At 35.1% G+C, this 22,110-nt stretch overlaps 1 protein-coding gene across 4 annotated transcripts in view; it reads left to right on the top strand.

Moving 5' to 3' along the window:
• ERBB4 (erb-b2 receptor tyrosine kinase 4) overlaps window positions 1–22,110 on the top strand; it is a 1,115,448-nt gene that overhangs the window by 780,990 nt on the left and 312,348 nt on the right. For all 4 annotated transcript variants that reach the window (XM_079925304.1, XM_079925305.1, XM_079925303.1 and 1 more), the window contains one exon: window positions 20,033–20,151. In XM_079925304.1, the coding sequence (XP_079781430.1) occupies window positions 20,033–20,151 (119 nt within the window). The remainder of the gene's footprint in view (window positions 1–20,032; window positions 20,152–22,110) is intronic.

Raw genomic sequence — 22,110 nt, 5'->3', positions numbered from 1 at the left:
GGTATGGCAGGCTCAATGGCTACACGGCGAGGTCACGGGTAGAGAGAAAGACAAAGTATGAACCTGGGGCTCTTCCTGTATTACAGTTGAGAGTGGGGTACCTAGGGTTTCACAGATTCACTCTTTATTGGCAAATTTAAAATATAAGAGCAGGAATTCAGGTGTGGGAATGGAAAAAGCGGGGTCACTTAAAACATTAGTTATGTAGGTTACTTAGAGCTTTCTGAAAGGGGAACTTCATGAGTGGGGGCAGTCTGGCTTCTTTTCTAGGTGTTATACTGGCAGCTGTGTCATACAGCTGGCAATATGTTCATCTGAGATGGATGTCTTTGAAATGGATGCCTTGACAATCAAAAGCCTAATGTCAGGCACTTACACCGCAGGAGTGCAAACTGTGGGTTGGGTAGAAGTAGGTAACCCAGCAGTGAGATCAGAGAGTGAGTACTACACATTTGAAGGATTATTGAGAGTACATTGAGAAGAAAAGTCAGAAATATCTGAAAATATTACGATTAGAAGAATTTTGTTATTATGGTAGTAATGATCATTTATTCTGAATGTTTTGCAGCAAAAGAGTTGACTGTCATTATAATACTATCTTTGACTATAGACGAGTTCAAAATTATCTACATGTGATATGAGAGTGTCATTTGATGAACAGAACACTCACTGTTTGCTACAGGAGTGGAAAAAAGAAGTGTGAGATGTCATTCTCAGAAAAGCAAGCACTTGCATACCACTCTCATGGTTAGGGAGTTGCACAAGCCTGGAGAAAAATATCCTCCTTAGAGTTCTGCTTTGCATTAATCTGAGGTGTATCATCTATTTATTGACGTAATTGGTTCAGCTGGAGGAAGAATTAAGTAACTGGCATGGGGATGAGGAAGAAAAGAAGGGGATACTGGATACTCGTCAATTGTGCTTATGTCAAGTAACATTTGTACTCATTGTATTAGAATAAATGTGAATTTCCTAAATATCAGACATACTCCATTTCTCAAGCCAATAGCAATTTATGCATTAAATTTAACAGTTTATAATGGTATCATGGATGCTTCTGTACATTAACATAGATATTTCCAAGAGAAATAGTCCCTATATTAATTCATCATGAAGTTATAAAAGATAAACTGGAAACATAATTTTCACATGTTACTACCTCACTGATAATGGTTATTTTTGGTTTATCCAAAGTCCTTTTGCCCATGAAGTTTTTTTTTTTTTTTTTTTTTTTTTTTTTTTTTTTGCGGTACGTGGGCCTCTCACTGTTGTGGCCTCTCCCTTTGCGGAGCACAGGCTCTGGACACGCAGGCCCAGCGGCCATGGTTCATCGGCCCAGCCGCTCCGCGGCATGTGGGATCTTCCCGGACCGGGGCACGAACCTGTGTCCCCTGCATCGGCAGGCTGACCCTCAACCACTGTGCCACCAGGGAAGCCCTGAAGTTTGTTTTAATGGAGATGATAGAGCATTATGACTCTAAGAATAACTCAGGTTTTGTTCTGATTTGAATACTTCTTGAACTGAAATAACTGTTACTCAGGGAGATTATTTTTCTATACAGTGAGGATGTTGCATGTATTTAAGGTGTATTTAATTTCATTGACTGGGGGGGGTGGAGGTGAGAGACAGAAAGACAGACTCTGACACTTACAGGTAATTACAGATAATTTAAAATAAAAATCAAACCACAGTATTTTACCAAGACATAACAGAAAACTTAAATGAATGAAGAATTACCACACTGCAAGATGAGAAGACTCAAATGATGAAAATGTCAGTTGTTCTAAGATTAAGCTATGCATTTAACCATCTTCAGTCAATTCCCAATGTTTCCTTTTGTTTTTAATTGAACAAAAATAATCTAAAGTATTCCTGGAAAATACATTTAATAAAATAGCCAGACATTTAAAAGGAATAGCTATGTGGAAGGACACTCCCCAAGTCTTAAAATGTTAAAAAGTAATAAGTATTAAAGCAGTATGGTATTAGTTCAGAATGGAATTGGCTCAATGGAATGTAATAGAAAGTTTGGATAGGGTCTAAAGTCTATACGGTAATTTGGTTTTTATAAAGTTAACATTTTTTAATGCAAATGTATAGATTATTCAATAAATAGTGTTAGAACAAATGGTTCACAGTATGGAAAAAATAAAGTTAGATCCCCACCATAAAACAAAACATGAGATGAATTGTACATTAAAAGTTTAAAAGGCATCAGAAAGACTATAGATTATAGATGGATTGTAGACTAAAAGTTTAAAAAGCATGAAATAGATTGTAGACGAAAAGTTACAAAAGCATGAAATAGATTGTAGATGAAAAGTTAAAAAAGCATGAAATAACTGAAAGTACTAGAAAAATGTAGGTAAAAGCTATGACATGATGACTTTTTTTTCCCCCTTTTATCACCATTAAAGCTTGACTTGTCATTTTATTTTTTATTTTTTAAACATCTTTATTGGAGTATAATTGCTTTACAATGTTGTGTTAGTTTCTGCTGTATAACAGAGTGAATCAGCTATACATATACATATATCCCCATATCCCCTCCCTCTTGCGTCTCCCTCCCACCGTCCCTATCCCACCCCTCTAGGTGGTCACAAAGCCCAGAGCTGATCTCCCTGTGCTATGTGGCTGCTTCCCACTAGCTATCTATTTTACATTTGGTAGTGTATATATGTCAGTGCCACTCTCTCACTTCGTCCCAGCTTACCCTTCCCCCTCCCCGTATCCTCAAGTCTATTCTCTACATCTGCGTCTTTTTTTTTAAACATGACATAAAAGGTAGAAATTTTAAAAGAAGAAAAAGATTATTTTAATTATATTAGAGTGTTTTATATTTTTAAAATAAAGTATTTTAATAAAATTTAAGAGAATTAAAATTTTTCACAAGAAATTTGTAAAAAATGTTTTCTTCACTTATAAACAATTACATAATATTTTTAAAAAACTAATTATTTTCATAATTAGATTGTCAAAGTTAAAAAGAATGATAATTCCTTGTGAAGATTAAAAATATACAGAGAGAAGCAATCGCAGTTACTGTCTTGAATTATTATTTTTTTTTGTATTTATCGCATTTTGTTTATTCGTTCATCTGCTGATGGACCTTTGGGTTGCTTCCACCTCTTGGCTATAGTGAATAGTGCTTCTGTGAACATGAATATACAAATCTCTTCTAGACCCTGCTTTCAGTTCTTTTGGATAGACACCCAGTGAATTACTTATGGATGTGTATTTTATGCTCTTTTAACTGTCACACTACCATGGAGCTATAACAGGGAGGTCAGCATATAGACACCCCAAAATTGACATTGGTTATTGATGTGGTAAGAAAATATTTTTAAAATTTTGCATATTTATAGTGACATATTTCTCTAAAAACATGTATTGCTTATGTAATTTCAGAATTTTAAAAAAGGAAGGAACAACAAAAAATTATACTCTTTTTATTATGACTCTTTTTGTAATTTTCGGAGATGTCCAAAGTTTTGTCTATATCAGAGAGATGATAATTTTTAGTGATATATTAATAATACATAAAACCTTTAAATATCTATAGATACATCATTTTCTATAAAAATTTTACTCAAAGAGAATCCCAAATGTGTTTTATACTGGCCCACAGTTTAACACACTGCCATGTAGGACAAAATCAGACTTAACCACCCCAAATTTTCATTGTGACGATGGGAGTATAAAACACAAACTTCTGGGAATCACCAGTCTCAGTGATGCAACTCTGGAGGGAAAGCACTGTGGCAGGCACTGTTGTGCAATGATTTCCATAGCCTCTGGGATCATAAAACCTCAGAAAAAGAAAATTCATGTCCAGTGGCTTTACGTTCCTGAATTCGTTAGAAGGCCAATTTGCTGCACATATATAAAAGAAGCACTAAGATTAGTTCCCTAATTTTCTATTTTGACCTTTGTCCATACAATTGAATAGTACTCTCCAATCACTGGTTGCAACTCGTTAGTGGATTGTAAAGTCATTTCTGTGGACCCTGACAAACATTAAATTTTTATTGAAATAGAATAGATTAGTATAAAATAAACCAGATTACAATAGAATAGAAAAGACAGTATCAAAATGCTTTGCACATAATTAGGGTCAATATAATGCCTTAAAACTTTTCATCATGGATATGTGTACTGAGCCATGATGTAAAATTGTACTATAAATTGTGATGAAAAAAGAAAAAAGTTAGAAAAACACCGAAAAGGAACATCATTTAACTTTTAGGCAGGCGTGATTATCCTTTAAAAAAAAATAAACTCAAACATACATTCTATGAGAATAAAAGTAATATTTTGAAAACATTCTTCTGTATATGCTTGAAGCATGTGTTTTTGGTGTACTAAGGTAGTTCCACTTTAAAATTCTGTTATTACTGAGACATGGACTTGAATGTTGGCCCTATCTGGGCCTCAGTTTTCTCCTCTTTAAAACCAGTAGGTTAAATTCAATCATATATAAGGGTCTATAAAGTGCTAAATATAAAATAATCCTATTTCTATGGCTTTTGCTATAAATTTGAAAAATATCTTAGTCTTCATTACTCATCATTTGTAATTGTGTTGTTACTTAAAATGACTATAGAACTAATTATTTTTCAAGAGTGTAAAGCAGTTATGTGTAGATCATTTTAGTTATTCCATGTTGTATTTTTTTTTTTAGAATTTAATTTTTTTCCCAGTTGTACTGAGATATAAATGACATACAGTACTGTATAAGTTTAGGTGTCCAGCATAGTGATTGGACTTATATACATCATGAAATGATGATCATGATAAGTTTAGTGAGCATCCATCATCCCATATCAATACAAAATTAAAGAAATAAGGAAAAAAAACCATTTTTTCCTTATGATGAGAACTCTTAGGATTACTCTCTTAACAATTTTCATATGTATAGTACAGAAGTGTTAATTATCTTTCTCATGTTGTACATTACATCTCTAGTACTTATTTATCTTATGGCTGAAACCTTTTTTTAAATTTATTTTTTATTTATTTTCACACACACACACACACACACACACACACACACACACAGTATTTTACTTGTACAAGAGATAACTGAACTGACACCAAGCATTGTAAATGGATGACCACAACAAAAGCAACAGTGATTGCAATTACCAAACACGAAACACACTCATACTGTGTCATAATATTGACATTCAGTCCAGGAATCCTCCACTGTAACAGCTCCTTTACTTTGCAGTGAAAATTGATTTGTATATTTTTTGCCTCTGAGTCCTTGTGGGATTTTTTTTTATTATTATTCAAACAGGAAGTCACAAAAATTATAATCATCCTCATCAGTTCACTCAGTCCCATGGAATTAATTTTTTTTTATCTTGATCTTTAGTTAGCACTTTTATGAATTCATCAGTTTTCCATTAGAGTTCTGAAAATGGTTATTCATTCAGTTCAGCAGTATAGTCAGTTACCAGAAACCTGTACTTGTCAAAGTCTTTTCCATGAATTCCTTGAAGATGAAACCCTTTTATAGGAACATTTTTGCAAAAGCATCAGAGTACACCCAGAACTGTCTGTAAATGACAAAAGACTTAAAAATGACCACGGTTAAAGATTTGATGAAAGTACATAATAATGCAATTGATAAGAAAATTAAGTTATTTCTGAGATATACATTTTAAAGTAATAACTAGAATTATGACTTATAACATTATACCAGAACATATAAGATTTTTAGAAATTTCATGTAATGTCTGAAACATTTATATTAACATATTTCATACAAATAACCCAAAGAAAGTTTAGTATTAGTTGGTTTTTCTTGTTTGTTTGTTTATACTGCACGTTTTTATTAGTTATCAATTTTATACACATCAGTGTATACATGTCAATCCCAATCGCCCAATTCAGCACACCACCATCCCCACCCCACCACGGTTTTCCCCCCTTGGTGTCCATACATTTGTTCTCTACATCTGTGTCTCAACTTCTGCCCTGCAAACTGGTTCATCTGTACGATTTTTCTAGGTTCCACATACATATGTTAATATATGATATTTGTTTTTCTCTTTCTGATTTACTTCACTCTGTATGACAGTCTCTAGATCCATCCATGTCTCAACACATGACTCAGTTTCGTTCCTTTATATGGCTGAGTAATATTCCATTGTATATATGTACCACTTCTTTATCCATTTGTCTGTCGATGGGCATTTACGTTGCTTCCATGATCTGGCTATTGTAAATAGTGCTGCAATGAATGTTGGGGTGCGTGTGTCTTTTTCAATTATGGTTTTCTCTGGGTATATGCCCAGTAGTGGGATTGCTAGATCATATGGTAATTCTATTTTTAGTTTTTTAAGGAACCTCCATACTGTTCTCCATAGTGGATACATCAGTTTACATTCCCACCAAGAGTGCAAGAGGGTTCCCTTTTCTCCACACCATCTCCAGCATTTGTTGTTTGTAGATTTTCTGATGATGCCCCTTCTAACTGGTGTGAGGTGATACCTCATTGTAGTTTTGATTTGCATTTCTCTAATAATTAGTGATGTTGAGCAGCTTTTCATGTGCTTCCTGGCCATCTGTATGTCTTCTTTGGAGAAATGTCTATTTAGGTCTTCTGCCCATTTTTTGGCTTGGGTTGTTTGTTTCTTTAATATTGAGCTACATGAGCTGTTTGTATATTTTGGAGATTAATCCTTTGTCCGTTGATTCATTTGCAAATATTTTCTCCCATTCTGAGGGTTGTCTTTTCATCTTGTTTATGGTTTCCTTTGTTGTACAAAAGCTTTTAAGTTTCATTAGGTCCCATTTGTTTATTTATTTATTTTTATTTCCATTACTCTAGGAGGTGGATCAAAAAAAGATCTTGCTATGATTTATGTCAAAGAGTGTTCTTCCTATGTTTTCCTCTAAGAGTTTTGTAGTGTCCGGTCTTACATATAGGTCTCTAATCCATTTTGAGTTTATTTTTGTGTATGGTGTTAGGGAGTGTTCTAATTTCATTCTTTTACATGTAGCTGTCCAGTTTTCCCAGCACCACTTATTAAAGAGACTATCTTTTCTCCATTGTATATCCTTGCCTCCTTTGTCATAGATTAGTTGACCATAGGTGTGTGGGTTTATCTCTGGGCTTTCTATCTTGTTCCATCGATCTATATTTCTGTTTTTGTGCCAGGACCATATTGTCTTGATTACTGTAGCTTTGTAGTATAGTCTGAAGTCAGGGAGTCTGATTCCTCCAGCTCTGTTTCTTTCCCTCAAGACTGCTTTGGCTATTTGGGGTCTTTTGTGTCTCCATACAAATTTTAAGATGATTTGTTCTAGTTCTGTAAAAATTTCCATTGGTAATTTGATAGGGATTGCATTGAATCTGTAGATTGCTTTGGTTAGTATAGTCATTTTCACAATATTGATTCTTCCAATCCAAGAACATGGTATATCTCTCCATCTGTTGGTACCATCTTTAATTTCTTTCATCAATGTCATAGTTTTCTGCATACAGGTCTTTTGTCTCCCTAGGTAGGTTTATTCCTAGGTATTTTATTCTTTTTGTTGCAGTGGTAAATGGGAGTGTTTCCTTAATTTCTCTTTCAGATTTTTCATCATTAGTGAATAGGAATGCAAGAGATTTCTGTGCATTACTTTTGTATCCTGCAACTTTACCAAATTAATTGATTAGTTCTAGGAGTTTCCTGGTGGCATTTTTAGGATTCTCTTTGTATAGTATCATGTCATCTGCAAACAGTGACAGTTTTACTTCTTCTTTTCCAATTTGTATTCCTTTTATTTCTTTTTCTTCTCTGATTGCCATGGCTAGGACTTCCAAAACTATGTTGAATAATAGGGGTGAGAGTGGACATCCTTGTCTCCTTTTTGATCTTAGAGGAAATGCTTTCAGTTTTTCACCATTGAGAATGATGTTTGCTGTGGGTTTGTTGTATATGGCCTTTATTGTGTTGAGGTAAGTTCCCTCTATGCCCACTTTCTGGAGAGTTTTTATCATAAATGGGTGTTGAATTTTGTCAAAAGCTTTTTCTGCATCTATTGAGATGATCATATGGTTTGTATTCTTCAATTTGTTGATATGGTGTATCACATTGATTGATTTGCGTATATTGAAGAATCCTTGCATTCCTGGGATAAATCGCACTTGATCATGGTGTATGATCCTTTTAATGTGTTGTTGGATTCTGTTTGCTAGCATTTTGTTGAGGATTTTTGTATCTATATTCATCAGTGATATTAGTCTGTATATTTCTTTTTTTGAGTATCTTTGGTTTTGGTATCAGGGTGATGGTGGCCTCATAGAATGAGTTTGGGAGTGTTCCTTCCTGTGCAATTTTTTGGAAGAGTTTGAGAAGGATGGGTGTTAGCTCTTCTCTAAATGTTTGATAGAATTCACCTGTGAAGCCATCTGGTCCTGGACTTTTGTTTGTTGGAAGATTTTTAATCACAGTTTCAATTTCATTACTTGTGATTGGTCTGTTCAAATTTTCTGTTTCTTCCTGGTTCAGTCTGGAAGGTTATACCTTTCTAAGAATTTGTCCTTTTCTTCCAGGTTGTCCATTTTATTGGCATAGAGTTGCTTGTAGTAGTCTCTTAGGATGCTTTGTATTTCTGTGGTGTCTGTTGTAACTTCTCCTTTTTCATTTCTAATTTTATTGATTTGAGTGTTCTCCCTGTTTTTCTTGATGAGTCTGGCTAATGATTTATCAATTTTGTTTATCTTCTCAAATAACCAGCTTTTAGTTTTATTGATCTTTGCTATTGATTTCTTTGTTTCTATTTCTTTTATTTCTGCTCTGATCTTTATGATTTCTTTCCTTCTGCTAACTTTGGTTTTTTTTTTGTTCTTCTTCTCTAGTTCCTTTAGGTGTAAGGTTAGATGGTTTACTTGAGATTTTTCTTGTTTCTTGAGGTAGGCTTGTATAGCTGTAAACTTCCCTCTTAGAACTGCTTTTTCTGAGTCCCATAGGTTTTGGATCATCGTGTTTTCATTGTCGTTTTTGTCTAGGTATTTTTTGATTTCCTCTTTGATTTCTTCAGTGATTTCTTGGTTATTTTGTAACATATTGTTTAGCCTCCATGTGTGTGTGTTATTTACGTTTTTTATCCCTGTACTTCTTTTCTAATCTCATAGTGTTGTGGTCAGAAAAGATACTTGATTTGATTTCAGTTTTCTTAAATTTACTGAGGCTTGATTTGTGACCCAAGATGTGATCTATCCTGGAGAATGTTCCATAATCACTTGAAAAGAAAGTCTAATCTGCTGTTTTTGGATGGAATGTCCTATAAATATCAATTAAGTCTATCTGCTGTATTGTGTCATTTAAAGCTTCTGTTTCCTTATTTATTTTCATTTTGGATGATCTGCCCATTGGTGTAAGTGAGGTGTTAAAGTCCCCCACTATTATTGTGTTACTTTTGATTTCCTCTTTTATAGCTGTTAGCAGTTGACTTATGTATTGAGGTGCTCCTATGTTGGGTGCATATATATTTAGAATTTTTATGTCTTCTTCTTGCATTGGTCCCTTGATCATTATGTACTGTCCTTCCTTGGCTCTTGTAACATTCTTTATTTTAAAGTCTATTTTATCTGATATGAGTATTGCTACTCCAGCTTTCTTTTGATTTCCATGGAATATCTTTTTCCATCCCCTCACTTTCAGTCTGTATGTGTCCCTAGGCCTGAAGTGGGTCTCTTATAGACAGCATACATATGGGTCTTGTTTTTGTATCCATTCAGCAAGCCTGTGTCTTTTGTTTGGAGCATTTAATCCATTCACGCTTAAGGTAATTATCTATATGTATGTTCCTATGACCATTTTCTTAATGGTTTTGGGTTTGTTTTTGTAGGTCCTTTTCTTCTCCTGTGTTTCCCACTTAGAGAAGTTCCTTTAGCATTTGTCATAGAGCTGGTTTGGTGGTGCTGAATTCTCTGAGCTTTTGCTTGTCTGTAAAGCTTTTGATTTCTCCATCGAATCTGAATGAGATCCTTGATGGGTAGAGTAATCTTGGTTGTAGGTTCTTCCCTTTCATCACTTTAAGTATATCATGCCACTCCCTTCTGGCTTGTAGAGTTTGTGCTGAGATATTAGCTGTTAACCATATGAGATTTCCCTTGTATGTTATTTTTCGTTTTGCCCTTGCTGCTTTCAGTAATTTTTCTTTGCCTTTAATTTTTTGCCAATTTAATTACTATGTGTCTCGGCGTGTTTCTCCTTGGGTTTTTCCTGTGTGGGACTCACTGCGCTTCCCGGATTTGGGTGGCTATTTCCTTTCCCATGTTAGGGAAGTTTTCGACTATAATCTCTTCAAATATTTTCTCGGGTCCTTTTTCTCTGTCTTCTCCCTCTGGGACCCCTATAATGAGAATGTTGTTGTGTTTAATGTTATCCCAGAAGTCTCTTAGACTGTCTTCATTTCTTTTCATTCTTCTTTCTTTATTCTGTTCCACAACAGTGAATTCCACCATTCTGTCTTCCAGGTCACTTATCTGTTCTTCTGCCTCAGTTATTCTGCTATTGATTCATTCTAGTGTAGTTTTCATTTCAGTTATTGTATTGTGCATCTCTGTTTGTTTGTTCTTTAATTCTTCTAGGTGTTTGTTCTTTAATTCTTCTAGGTCTTTGTTAAACATTTCTTGCATCTTCTTGATCTTTGTCTCCATTCTTTTTCCAAGGTCCTGGATCATCTTCACTGTCATTATTCTGAATTCTTTTTCTGAAAGGTTGCCTATTTCCACTTCATTTAGTTGTGTTTCTGGGTTTTATCTTGTTTCTTCATCTGGTACATAGCCCTCTGCTTTTTCATCTTGTGTGTCTTTCTTTGAATGTGGTTTTTGTTCCACAGGCTGCAGGATTGTAGTCTTGCTTCTGCTGTCTGCCCTCTGGTGGATGAGGCTATCTAAGAGGCTTGATGGGAGTGACTGGTGGTGGGTAGAGCTGACTGTTGCTCTGGTGGGCAGAGCTCAGTAAAACTTTAGTCCACTTGACTGTTGATGGGTGGGGCTGGGTTCCCTCCCTGTTGGTTGTTTGGCCTGAGGCAACCCAACACTGGAGCCTACCTGGGCTCTTTGGCGGGGCTAATGACCGACTCTGGGAGGGCTCATGCCAAGGAGTACTTCCCAAAACTTCCGCTGCCAGTGTCCTTGTCCCCACGGTGAGCCACAGCCCCCCACCCCCCTGCCTCTACAGGAGACTCTCTAACACTAGCAGGTAGGTCTGGTTCAGTCTCCCCTGGGGTCACTGCTCCTTCCCCTGGGTCCCAATGCACCACTACTTTGTGTGTGCCCTCCAAGAGTGGAGTCTCTGTTTCCCCCAGTCCTGTCGAAGTCTTGCAATCAATTCCCACAAGCCTTCAAAATCTGATTCTCTAGGAATTCCTTCTCCCGTTTCTAGACCCCCAGGTTGGTAAGCCTGACTTGGGGCTCAGAACCTTCACTCCAGTGGGTGGACTTCTGTGTATAAGTGTTCTTCAGTCTGTGAGTCACCGACCCACCAGTTATGGGATTTGATTTTACTGTCATTGCACCCCTCCTACCATCTCACTGTGGCTTCTCTTTTGTCTTTGGTTGTGGGTTATCTTTTTTGGTGAGTTCCAGTGTCTTCCTGTTAATGATTGTCCAGCAGCTAGATGTGATTCTGGTGTTCTTGCAAGAGGGAGTGAGAGCACGTCCTTCTACTCCACCATCTTAGTTCCTTCTCCCATGTTGTATTTTAAACAGTTTTTGGAACTATGTTCCTCCCACCCTCACCCCCTTTGGTCTTTAGACACCTATTGTTTGTGGCTCTTTAATGTAAACATATTAAGGAAGATATATACAATTCTGGAAATTAATTTAAAACCCTACTTTATAATGAATCATGTGACCTAGGATAAGCTAGTTATTTTTTTGTTTGTTTTTTTTTTGTGGTACGCGGGCCTCTCACTGTTGTGGCCTCTCTCCGCTGCAGAGCACAGGCTCTGGACGCACAGGCTCAGTGACCATGGCTCACGGGCCCAGCCACTCCGTGGCATGTGGGATCTTCCTGGACTGGGGCACGAACCCATGTCCCCTGCATTGGCAGGCAGACTCTCAACCACTGTGCCACCAGGGAAGCCCTAGTTAAATATTTTTGAAATGTTAATTTCTTCATCTGTAACACTGGGATAATTAACTTGCTCTGCCAAATGCATAGATTATTTCATATTATAGTTTTCTTTAGAAAAATTTTTGTCATACTCAAATGTATAGAATTAAAAGTGAAAATGTATGCCCATCAATGAGCACCATTCCCCCCAACCTGCATTTTTCCATAAAGTGATTACTTTATGGTAATGTTTGGTATATATGTGTACATTCATGTGTATATTTATTCACATAAGTGTATATAAATTCTGGGATTTTGTTTTACAAAAATGAGTACACTATATTTACTCTTCTATCACTTTTATTTCATTGTACATTATATTTTCAAAATCCTTTCATTTCAGCCGATTGAGATTAACTTCATTCTTTATTTAGTCCTGCAGGAGTTTCCCAAGTTCTGGGTGACCTGTAATTTACTTAACAAATTCCTTCTTAGTGGACATTAGATTACATTCTATTAGTCTCAATTACAACCAGTGAGCATTTTAAATACATATCTGTCCATATGTACACATTTTTCTGTGTCAGATTGCTAGAAATAAAACTGCTTGGTCACATGTGAATTTACATACACAAATTTGTTAGCAGCAAATTACTCTTCAAAAATCTTGTATCAATTTTGATACACACCAATAGTTTGCTCAATTTTTAACCTGCATGAAAACTAGATTTTTTTTTTCATTTAAGAGTTATGTACACAACAACATTTCCCTGATTTAATTTATAGTTCCTGGATTATAGCTGAAGTCAAATGTCTTTTTTACATAATTATTGAGCATTTCTATTTTTTTCTTAAACTTTCTATTCATAGTCTTTGCTCAGTTTTTCTGTTTTAATATTTTCTTTTCCATTTTAATATTTTCTGATTATTTTCATTACAAAATTGGCATTTTTTTGGGCCAATTTCAGAAGGAAACTCATCCAGATATATACTGGGTAGGAGAGATTGTTTTTATTTCAGTCTATTGATATTCTGGATGGGGAACTAGGATAAGCAAAACAGATTGTGTGTGTGTGTGTGTGTGTGTGTGCACGTGTGCGTGTGTGTGTGTGTGTGTTCATTTTCATCAAGTCTGGATATAGAGACGTTTGGTCTGCTATAATGCAAGGTGATTTGGAAAAGTTGAATGTCAACCTTTCCTCATTTTTTGGTTTGTAACACATCCATGATAAGATAATTCCATTTTTTAATCACTTTATTTCTAGTATATCATTTATTTGTGTATGTAAGGTGTAGCCATCAATTCTAATGTAAAAATATATTTTTAAATACTATTTATGGTTTCATTATGCCAATTCATACACGTCCCTTATTATCTTGGAATCTATATATAGAGTCTTGGAAAGATTATGCAAAAACTCACACTCACCCTCAAGAATACTTTTATAGTTCATGTAATAGGGCAATATTATTTTTGTTTTTGTTTTTTTTAATCCTGACTCATAAACTTTGCTGATGTTAATAGCCTGTTAATAAGGGAGAATTTCCCTGGTGGCCAGGAGGGTAATTTAAAATCAGCTTTAAGGTCCCTTAATGAACCACTGAGCATGTCTTTTAAAAATAGGTTGAATAAAAATTCATTAAATAAATGAATAAAGCAGCTGTTGATGAAGAATAGATTAGACAAGATTCCTTTCCTATATGACATAACTAGCAATATTATCATGTCATAGCCCATGGGTCACCAGGGAATTAACTGGGACAAGGGTCAAACCTGATTAGTAGCTGCCAAATTTAGGCATACTTTTACTAACTGACTCTGAATGTCAGTTTCAGTAAGGGCTTTGCAGGTATCTGCCATGTTTTTCAGGTGAGCTGTAGCAGTTATTGCATATAAGATTAAACCATTATAATACTTGTAGGGGTGTTCACCTTATGGTATGAATGGTCAGTTCCTTTGGAGTAGCTATCACCAGACTAATTAGAAATAAAAGATGATGTTATATTTTCTTCTGTGATGTGAAAATGGGTATAACTGTGGTAGTTTAGAAAGCCCAGATATGTTTTTATAATTCTACTTAGCCTTTTTTTCAATGCATTAGGCCTTATGCTACTGGTTAAAATAATTAATAAAATATTAAATTATTAAAATTCAAAATTCCTTCCCTGTCCAGATCAGGATATAGTCTTTATGTATCCTGAGGCTTGACTCTGTGCAGCAACAATTATTGTCAATTATTCTGTGATCTAATGTGAGATAGGAAGCAGCAGTACAGTTTAAGACCTATCTCCATCTCTGCCTTCCCGTCTAAATAAATGCTTTACCCTTCCTGTAGTAGCCACACAATAAGAAGGAGAGAGTATCTTAGAGGAGAGGTATTAAAATATTGGTTTATAAAGGCTGAAAACCTTGGGGCTCCCAATAAAAAAATGAATTTTCTGGTCCCTTCCCTAGACTTATTGAATCAGAAAGTAGGAAGAGGACCAGGTATCTTTCTATGTAATTCTTACAGTCTATCAGGCACTGGACACACAGATGTGTCCAATTACTCTCCCCTGGGAAAATTAATAGTGGTATATAGTTTAGTGTTAGTGTCATTAAACCTGATTTTCTACACATTTCAGCATGCTCTGGAAGTAATATTCTTGAATGGTCTCTGAGCTTTATTTGCTTCATTTAAAGTCGATTCTGATGATAGTAGCTTTCTAGAAGCATGTTACAAAACCCAAAACGTTCATTTTGCGGGGGCGGGGGGCGGTCACAATTTCACGACTCATAGGAGTAAATATTAGATTGTAGAACTAGAGGGTACCTCTAGAGAGCATTTCATCAAGCCCGCTGTCTTTCATTTAGTGGAGGTCTAAAGCATTCAGAAGAGATTGCCCTTAAATACTGACAAATAAAGACTCAAGAAGCCCATTCAGTGGCTCATTACAGTGTTTTTATCACTCTAATAGTCAATAAATTCTTCACATCCAACCCAAATCACCTTTGCTTTAACCCAAGCATTTTTCTTCTTGCTCAAACCTCCAAGTTTGTAACTGAAAACAGCCTAACACTAAAACCATTCCACTGAAGTACCATCTATTTAATGGACACAATGTGTTTCACGGACACAGTTTGTCGAAATTTGGTCAATAAACAGAAATAATCTAGGCATCATAGAGGTGCAGGTCATTGAATACTAACTGAAATAGAATGAAATAGAAATAAGCATGCTTTAAAATATGCTTAGCAATGTAATTGGGGGCTGCTCAGGATACTTGTCACATAAACAGCTGCTGGGTAAGAGAACGGAACAGTTTTCTGACTGTCTCTTACTTATCTGAAAGTTTTGCCTTCAGAATTAGCCAAGCAATATTTCTGTTCCCACTTTAGGTCTTTTTCTTCCCACATTTTCCTACCTGCTTGCACATCAGTTGTGTTTGCTTAATCTCCCTATTAGTGATAGAGGGCTTAACAACACCAATAGGAAATTAAAGGAAGAGGACAGTCAGTGTGATTAAATCTCAGACAAAGAATAATTAGTCAATCAATCAAATGCTGGAAATAACCTAGAGTTTTTCCCATTTTCACTAGATAGAATAATGGTTTTCAGCTCTAGACTGCATATTGGAAATCACCTGGGGAGCTTATTAAAAGTATCAAATCCTAGAACATGGCAGGTAATTTTGATTTAATAGGAATTAGGTGATTCCCAGGCATTTTTTTTTTAAAGTACTCTATATCCTGCTACTCCAAATGAGGTCTGTGGACTAGTAGGCAGTGACATAACCTGGGAGTTCATTAGAATGGAAAATCTTGGGCCCCACTGATTATCAACTGAATCAAAATTTTCACTGATGCAAGAATCCTGTTCAGTGATCTAATAGAAAGCCTGGTTCAGAGCCACTGGGTAGAGGAAGTGAAGGGAAGCAGAAGGCACTGAGGGTGCGAAGATGGAGGAGATGATGAAGGAGGAATGGATGGGACGGAGGAAAAAAGGGGCCGGGTGTAAAATGTAGGAAGAAAACGCAAAGACTTTGCCTAAATTTACGTCATTTGTTTTTTAATGGGCAGAGATCCTTTTGTTTAGTCACCGTGATGTCAATGCTCTGTTTTGCATCATTTATGAATGTTCATTTTCCTTTTGTCACTCATAAGAAGTAACAGTAAATATTTGATTAGTAAATTGCTAAAGTTCTTCAAATAAAATTAATTTCTTCTAAGGGAGTAACTTTAAGGGTAGTTACTATTATATGTTAAGAAGTAATTAAGCCCTTGTTTTTATTAGTGAAATGCTGATGTAATAAACCTACTTATAGATAATTTAGTTTTTTTGAGATGATAGATATTCTCTCAGCAGCATCCTCTTACTACTACAGAATGCTTGGTTCCTTGAATGTTAAGGACCCAATATCCATCTGATTCTCATGGATATTTTGAATGAATCCCCGTTTCCAATTTCAAATTTACTGACCCTAATATAATAAGCATTTTAATTTCCCAGGTTTTATCTTTTATGTTAAGCAATCAGAGTTAGTGATGTACCACTAAAGAACAAGCTAGTAAAAGTTCAACCCAAATATTGTAATGTACCCAATGAAGCAATTTAGAAAAGATAATAAATATAGGGAAAAAAAATTCTAATGAAATAATAGTCAAGCAAGGATGGAAATTAAAATAACCAAAGCAATTATAAGTTAATGTTCCCATGGAGGCTAAGTGAATTATCTGATTGATTTCAGAACCTGTTTTTTGTTTTGTGTTTTCATCATAATAAAATATGACTATAGTTTGATGTGTTTAATTCATATTAAGTAATGCTTATTAATCAGCAAGTGCCATTAAACAGACTGTACAAAGGGAAAGTTTTCTTTCTGGAAACAAAACTCATAACAATGTGAAGAAATGTTTCTTAACAGTATCTCATCATTATTTAGAGATTAAGCTTATTGCTTTGTCCTTTTGCTTACTTATTATCTGTCAAGCAAAGATTTCTAAATACGTTTCATGCTTACTGAACTTTAGGTGTGTGAAAACTATGATAACAAATAGTGCTTTTTTAGTGTTAAATGTATCTTACCTTTTGAAAAAAAATAATTGTAGACTGCTTTTGAAACAAATCCCAGAATTCCCTTTTAATATCGTAAATCAAAATTTTAAAAAATAATGACTTAGAAGGATGTTTCTTTGCATGTTTCTGAAATGGAATGGCATCTCTAACATCAAAATGTCCTGAGAAAATGTGAGATAGGTGACCACTGTATGGAAGAAATTGCTATTTTGAAAAATTTATAGTTGACAACACATATGATTGAATAATTTGAATACATGTTTTAAAAGTTCACAGTATAACAATTATTGAACCTAAGGTTGTACTACGTTAGATTCTTTTTCTAACATATTGTTTTTATATTTAAATAGTGTACTCAATGAGAGAGATTATCTTATGAACATTTAATAAATAATTTATAAAAATAAAATCATGGTTATTTCTTTAAATACTATATACATTAATTTCCTCATTTGGTAGGAAAGACCAAAGTATATAAATAAAGAGAAATGGAAACATTTTGTATAGTTACCTTAAATCACCATAGAGTTAAAAAGAGAAATTAACACTTAGACATATATGTCTAGGATTAAAACATGATATGATTTATAGGATATGATTGCTCTCTCACTTCATGCTATTTTCCAGCTGAGCAAAGCCTGTCAACTAAAAGCAAATTAGTAGACTGTCCTGTGGTAACACTGATTTCAAACCTAGTAATTTGATTACTTAACATATGTCTGCCATTTCAATGAGCAACTCTTAATACATCAAAAGAGCCTCGTTGAATCTGGAAGAGAGGAATTATATTTGAATCTGTTCTTTCCAAAAGTGTCTTTAAAAGTGTTTCCTTTATATGGTATTAATTACTAATTAGGACATCTAGGTAAATATAACAATTGGTTAAAAGATAGGAATGTTAATGTAAAGCACATGTATGAATATGAAGAGTTAATGAGTAGATTTAATTCATCTGCTTACTTGCTCAGAAGCAAGTGTGTCAGATTAACTCAGGGTGGAGATGTGTCTGAAAAGGTTTCAGAGCAAATGGCACCTTAAGTGGATCTTATGAATGAGTATTTGCTAGACAGAGAAGGCAGATAGGGTTCTTTTCGTCATGAAGGAATGCATTGTGAAAAGGCAGTGAAAATTACAGTTGAGTACCATGAAAGGAACTGGGGACCACAAGTGGTATTTCTCTGTCTGGATGTGAAGATCACGATGAAAGTAGTGAGAGATGCCGGTAGAAATGATGGTCAATTGATAGAGGACTTCTATTCCTTGCTAAGGGTTTACTCCTCTAGTGCAGAGATGGGAAGTAAGCTTCATACTGTGAAACAACACTGATTTATATGCAGTTGCCCATATTTTCCAATCATTACTTTTAGAGTGGCATAGAGGATTGTGATCTGAGAAATCTTTTAGAAGTCTATGTAATAATTTAGAGCTAAGTCTCAGAACAAAGTTGGAGTAGAGAGGAGAGACAGTAATGAAAAATATCTATTGCTAGTAATTGGGATTTTTATTAGGTATGAGAAGTGAGGGTGAGGGGAAAGGAGAAATAGAAAACATGTCCCCAAATTTTAGTTGAGCTACTGGATAGATAGTACTATCATTAATTGAGGTAAGGGAACAAATAAGAGAGATATACTCGATGGTGGAGGTGGGGAAATGATACATTCCATTTTGTACATCTAAATGAGAACTTTTGTAGACACCTAGAAATACATATTGCATCTCAATAGAGAATTCAGATCTGGATCTGATGTTATCTACCTATAGGCAGTATGCAAAGCAGAGATGAATGATTTCATCCAGGTATATGAGCCCTTAGACCAAAGATAATTGTGAAGACCAGCTCTGAGGAACACTAGAGTGTGGTGTCTTGCTATGATAGCAATGAAGGAAGCTATGAAGAACTCAAAGAGGTGGGAAGAAACAAGGCTGAAGTGGAAATACAGAAGCAAAGGAATGATGTGCTACACATATGCTGTAAAATTCATTTCTCTAAATACTTTAAAAATATATCTTTGGAATAAGTGTGATAAGCAGAAATGTGTCCCTCAATGCTATAATTTTGATGTCCAGTGTATACCTTGACATACTGCTGTCAGCTTGGATTGAAGGATGTTATAAGAAAAAACTAATAGAAGTTTTTGTTGTGTTTGTTATGAATATATCTCCCTCCCTCTCTCTCTTCCTTGCCTCCTTCCTTCTTTCCCTCCTCCATCCTTTCCTTCCTCCTGTTGTGTTGCACTCTTCCTTACACAAGTCCCTCCTTTTTCAGAACTCTTAGAAGAAATTTCACTTAAATCTCAGGAATAGAAACAGTTGTGCTACTACAGATCCATTATCTATCTCTCTTTGTCTGCCTGCCTACCTACCTATTTGTCAGTCACATATCCATTTTATCACCTATCTAGCATCGATGTATCTGATAGGAATGATATAATGTGAATCATGTAAAAGTTTCTGTTCCCCTTTCTGCATTGACTACCAAAAATGTTGCACTCACTCCTGGGGACACCTCCCGCTGCAGGCCCTCAGTGTGCACACTGTAAGTTGACTTCGCTGCTGACTCCATCCTTCACGACCTGCCAAAATGTCGCATTCAGTTGTTCTAAATTTGATTCTTTCTTGCTAAGTTGTGTGAGTTTTGTAAAGCCTTTAAGTATTTGCTGGAACAAGAAAGAATATAGAAAACAAATTCGTGTATTAATTTTGAAGGGTTTTAATTTTGCAGTAATTTTGGGTGTTACAGTAATTTTGATCAATTGCAGACTTCCTTCAGTAAATGTTTGCTGAGCTGAGTCAATGACAGTTGAGTACATTGTTTCTCCAGGGCTCAACTTTTCTCAGCTACTCCAAATCCCCTTAGAAGTTTCTCTTGGTGGCTGACTTTGATGAGGACCTATCTCTGTCTTCTGCAGTGACAAGGACTGTCTGTGCAGAACAGTGTGATGGCAGGTGCTACGGACCCTACGTTAGTGACTGCTGTCACCGAGAATGTGCTGGAGGCTGCTCGGGACCTAAGGATACCGACTGCTTTGTAAGTCTGGCAGCTGTCCCTTTCACTCTCTGGTCCTCCCCTCCATCCTGGTTTGACTCAGGCACCTTGAGTCTTTAATATCTTATTAAGATAAGATCAAATTTTGCCATTTTAGGATTAAGAAAGATACTCTGACTTCCTAGAAGTCATTTCTTCACTGGGTGGCTATTAATTAACTAGGATTGTTCTGTTCTACTAAACGAATTATGTCTTTCTGATTACAATTTATATTATGAGTGAGGTTTATTGGACAACATGAAGGAGAACATATTGAGATATCTTTTAAAAAGCTAACAGCATCCTTCCAGAATTTACGGTGATTACCTATGTGTGTTGTTGCATCGTTGAGTCTTCTGATTGGGGGCACTTGCATTTTATTTCTCAAATATAAATTTCAAGATTAAATCACACAAATTTATGAATTTAACTGTTTTACAGTTTATATTGTTTACAAGCTAAATTATTCAAGATTTATAAGATTTACAAATGCACGTTTAAAGCAATTTATATGCTAATCTGTATGATTTTTATTTTAGAAGAGGACACTTTTATGTCCTCAAAATTAATATTTATAGCTTGTAGGGGTCACTTTTTAATTACATTTTGATATCCTTGATAAAGGTCTTTCTATTCTTTTGAATACATGCAGACAATTCTGTGAGCTATAGTTAATGAAATTTCATACACACAGAGCGTTAGTTTCATTTTAAGCTAAAAATCATAAAATAATAAGCTATTTTTGTTGCTAAAATTGCACACAGGAATTTTTTTTCCCCCTCTCAAATATCCAGAGAACACACAGATATATTTAGAACTGAGTCTTTTTTTCAATTTGGCACTTAATTCTGGAAATAAGCAAATTATAGATTATAGCTCTTATGATGTAGATACACAGTAATTTCTTTTCTTAATGTCACAAGAAACTTAATTTGTCTATCCTAATTTTATAGTGAAACAAAAGTGTGTATTGCAGAAATGAGTAGGGAGGAAGAAGGAAAGAGAAGAAAAATGTTAAAAGTATACAGAAGATGCTCAGCAGTTCTTGAACTGAGACCCTTTCCCTTGCCTATCACCAGACACGGGATTGAAGCTTGATCTGGAAGTTGCTGAACAAGTGTTTCAAAACAGTAATTTCAAAACAGTAGCAACAATAAACACCAACAATTGATGTTAACTTTCACTTAGAAGCTTCACTGCATTTTTTTCATGGTTCCATTGTCACAATAAGCAGAGTGCTGAGGGAGCTTCAGAATTCTCATTTCATTACTTTTAGGGAATAGTCCAGTGATTCCACTTTGGCATTTAGTACAGAATGTTCAAGAATGCCAGACCAAGACTTTGGTGTAAGTTATGTTGTATTGTATGCTGTCTGGAAGGTAAACTTGTTTGATTTCTCTGGCTTATGTCCCTTTGTTGCCAAGCAATCTGTGCACAACACTGTATAAAATATGTTAGTAAAGCAATTATGAGGACACATGAAGTTTTATACCCATAAATTAAAACTTACTGAGTTTCCTAGATTGGTTTTTAATAGATTCTTCCTGGAGAGTGTCATCTTAGTGAATAATGTATTATCAGTGAATCTCGTTCTGATTATGCATCTCATAGACCATCATCAGGGAATTGTCATGTTTGTGATAAAGTGCTTGCTAAAACAACAATTGATTAAGAAAATGTTTTGAGGAAACAGAATAAATTAGTGCTTATTAATAAGCATACGTACAATATATGATGATATGTAAAATATAGCTTGAGTTCACATTAGCTTGCCTTCCAAGGCCTAAATTATTCCTATGAATGTTTAAATTGTTAAATTAAGATAATTAGTTCATCCCCTATTTTGCTAATCACATGTTTTTATGTACTTATACATATGTTCTCTTTTCATATCAAATACCTAACTCTTAGGTGGTACAATTGTTTTTAATCATTCTCAAATGCATTTGAACATATTAACAA

Source organism: Stenella coeruleoalba (assembly GCF_951394435.1).
Source record: "Stenella coeruleoalba genome assembly, chromosome: 6".
NCBI lineage: Eukaryota > Metazoa > Chordata > Mammalia > Artiodactyla > Delphinidae > Stenella > Stenella coeruleoalba.
Note: the sequence above shows the minus strand (reverse complement) of the source record. Positions and strands in the feature narration are given on the sequence as shown.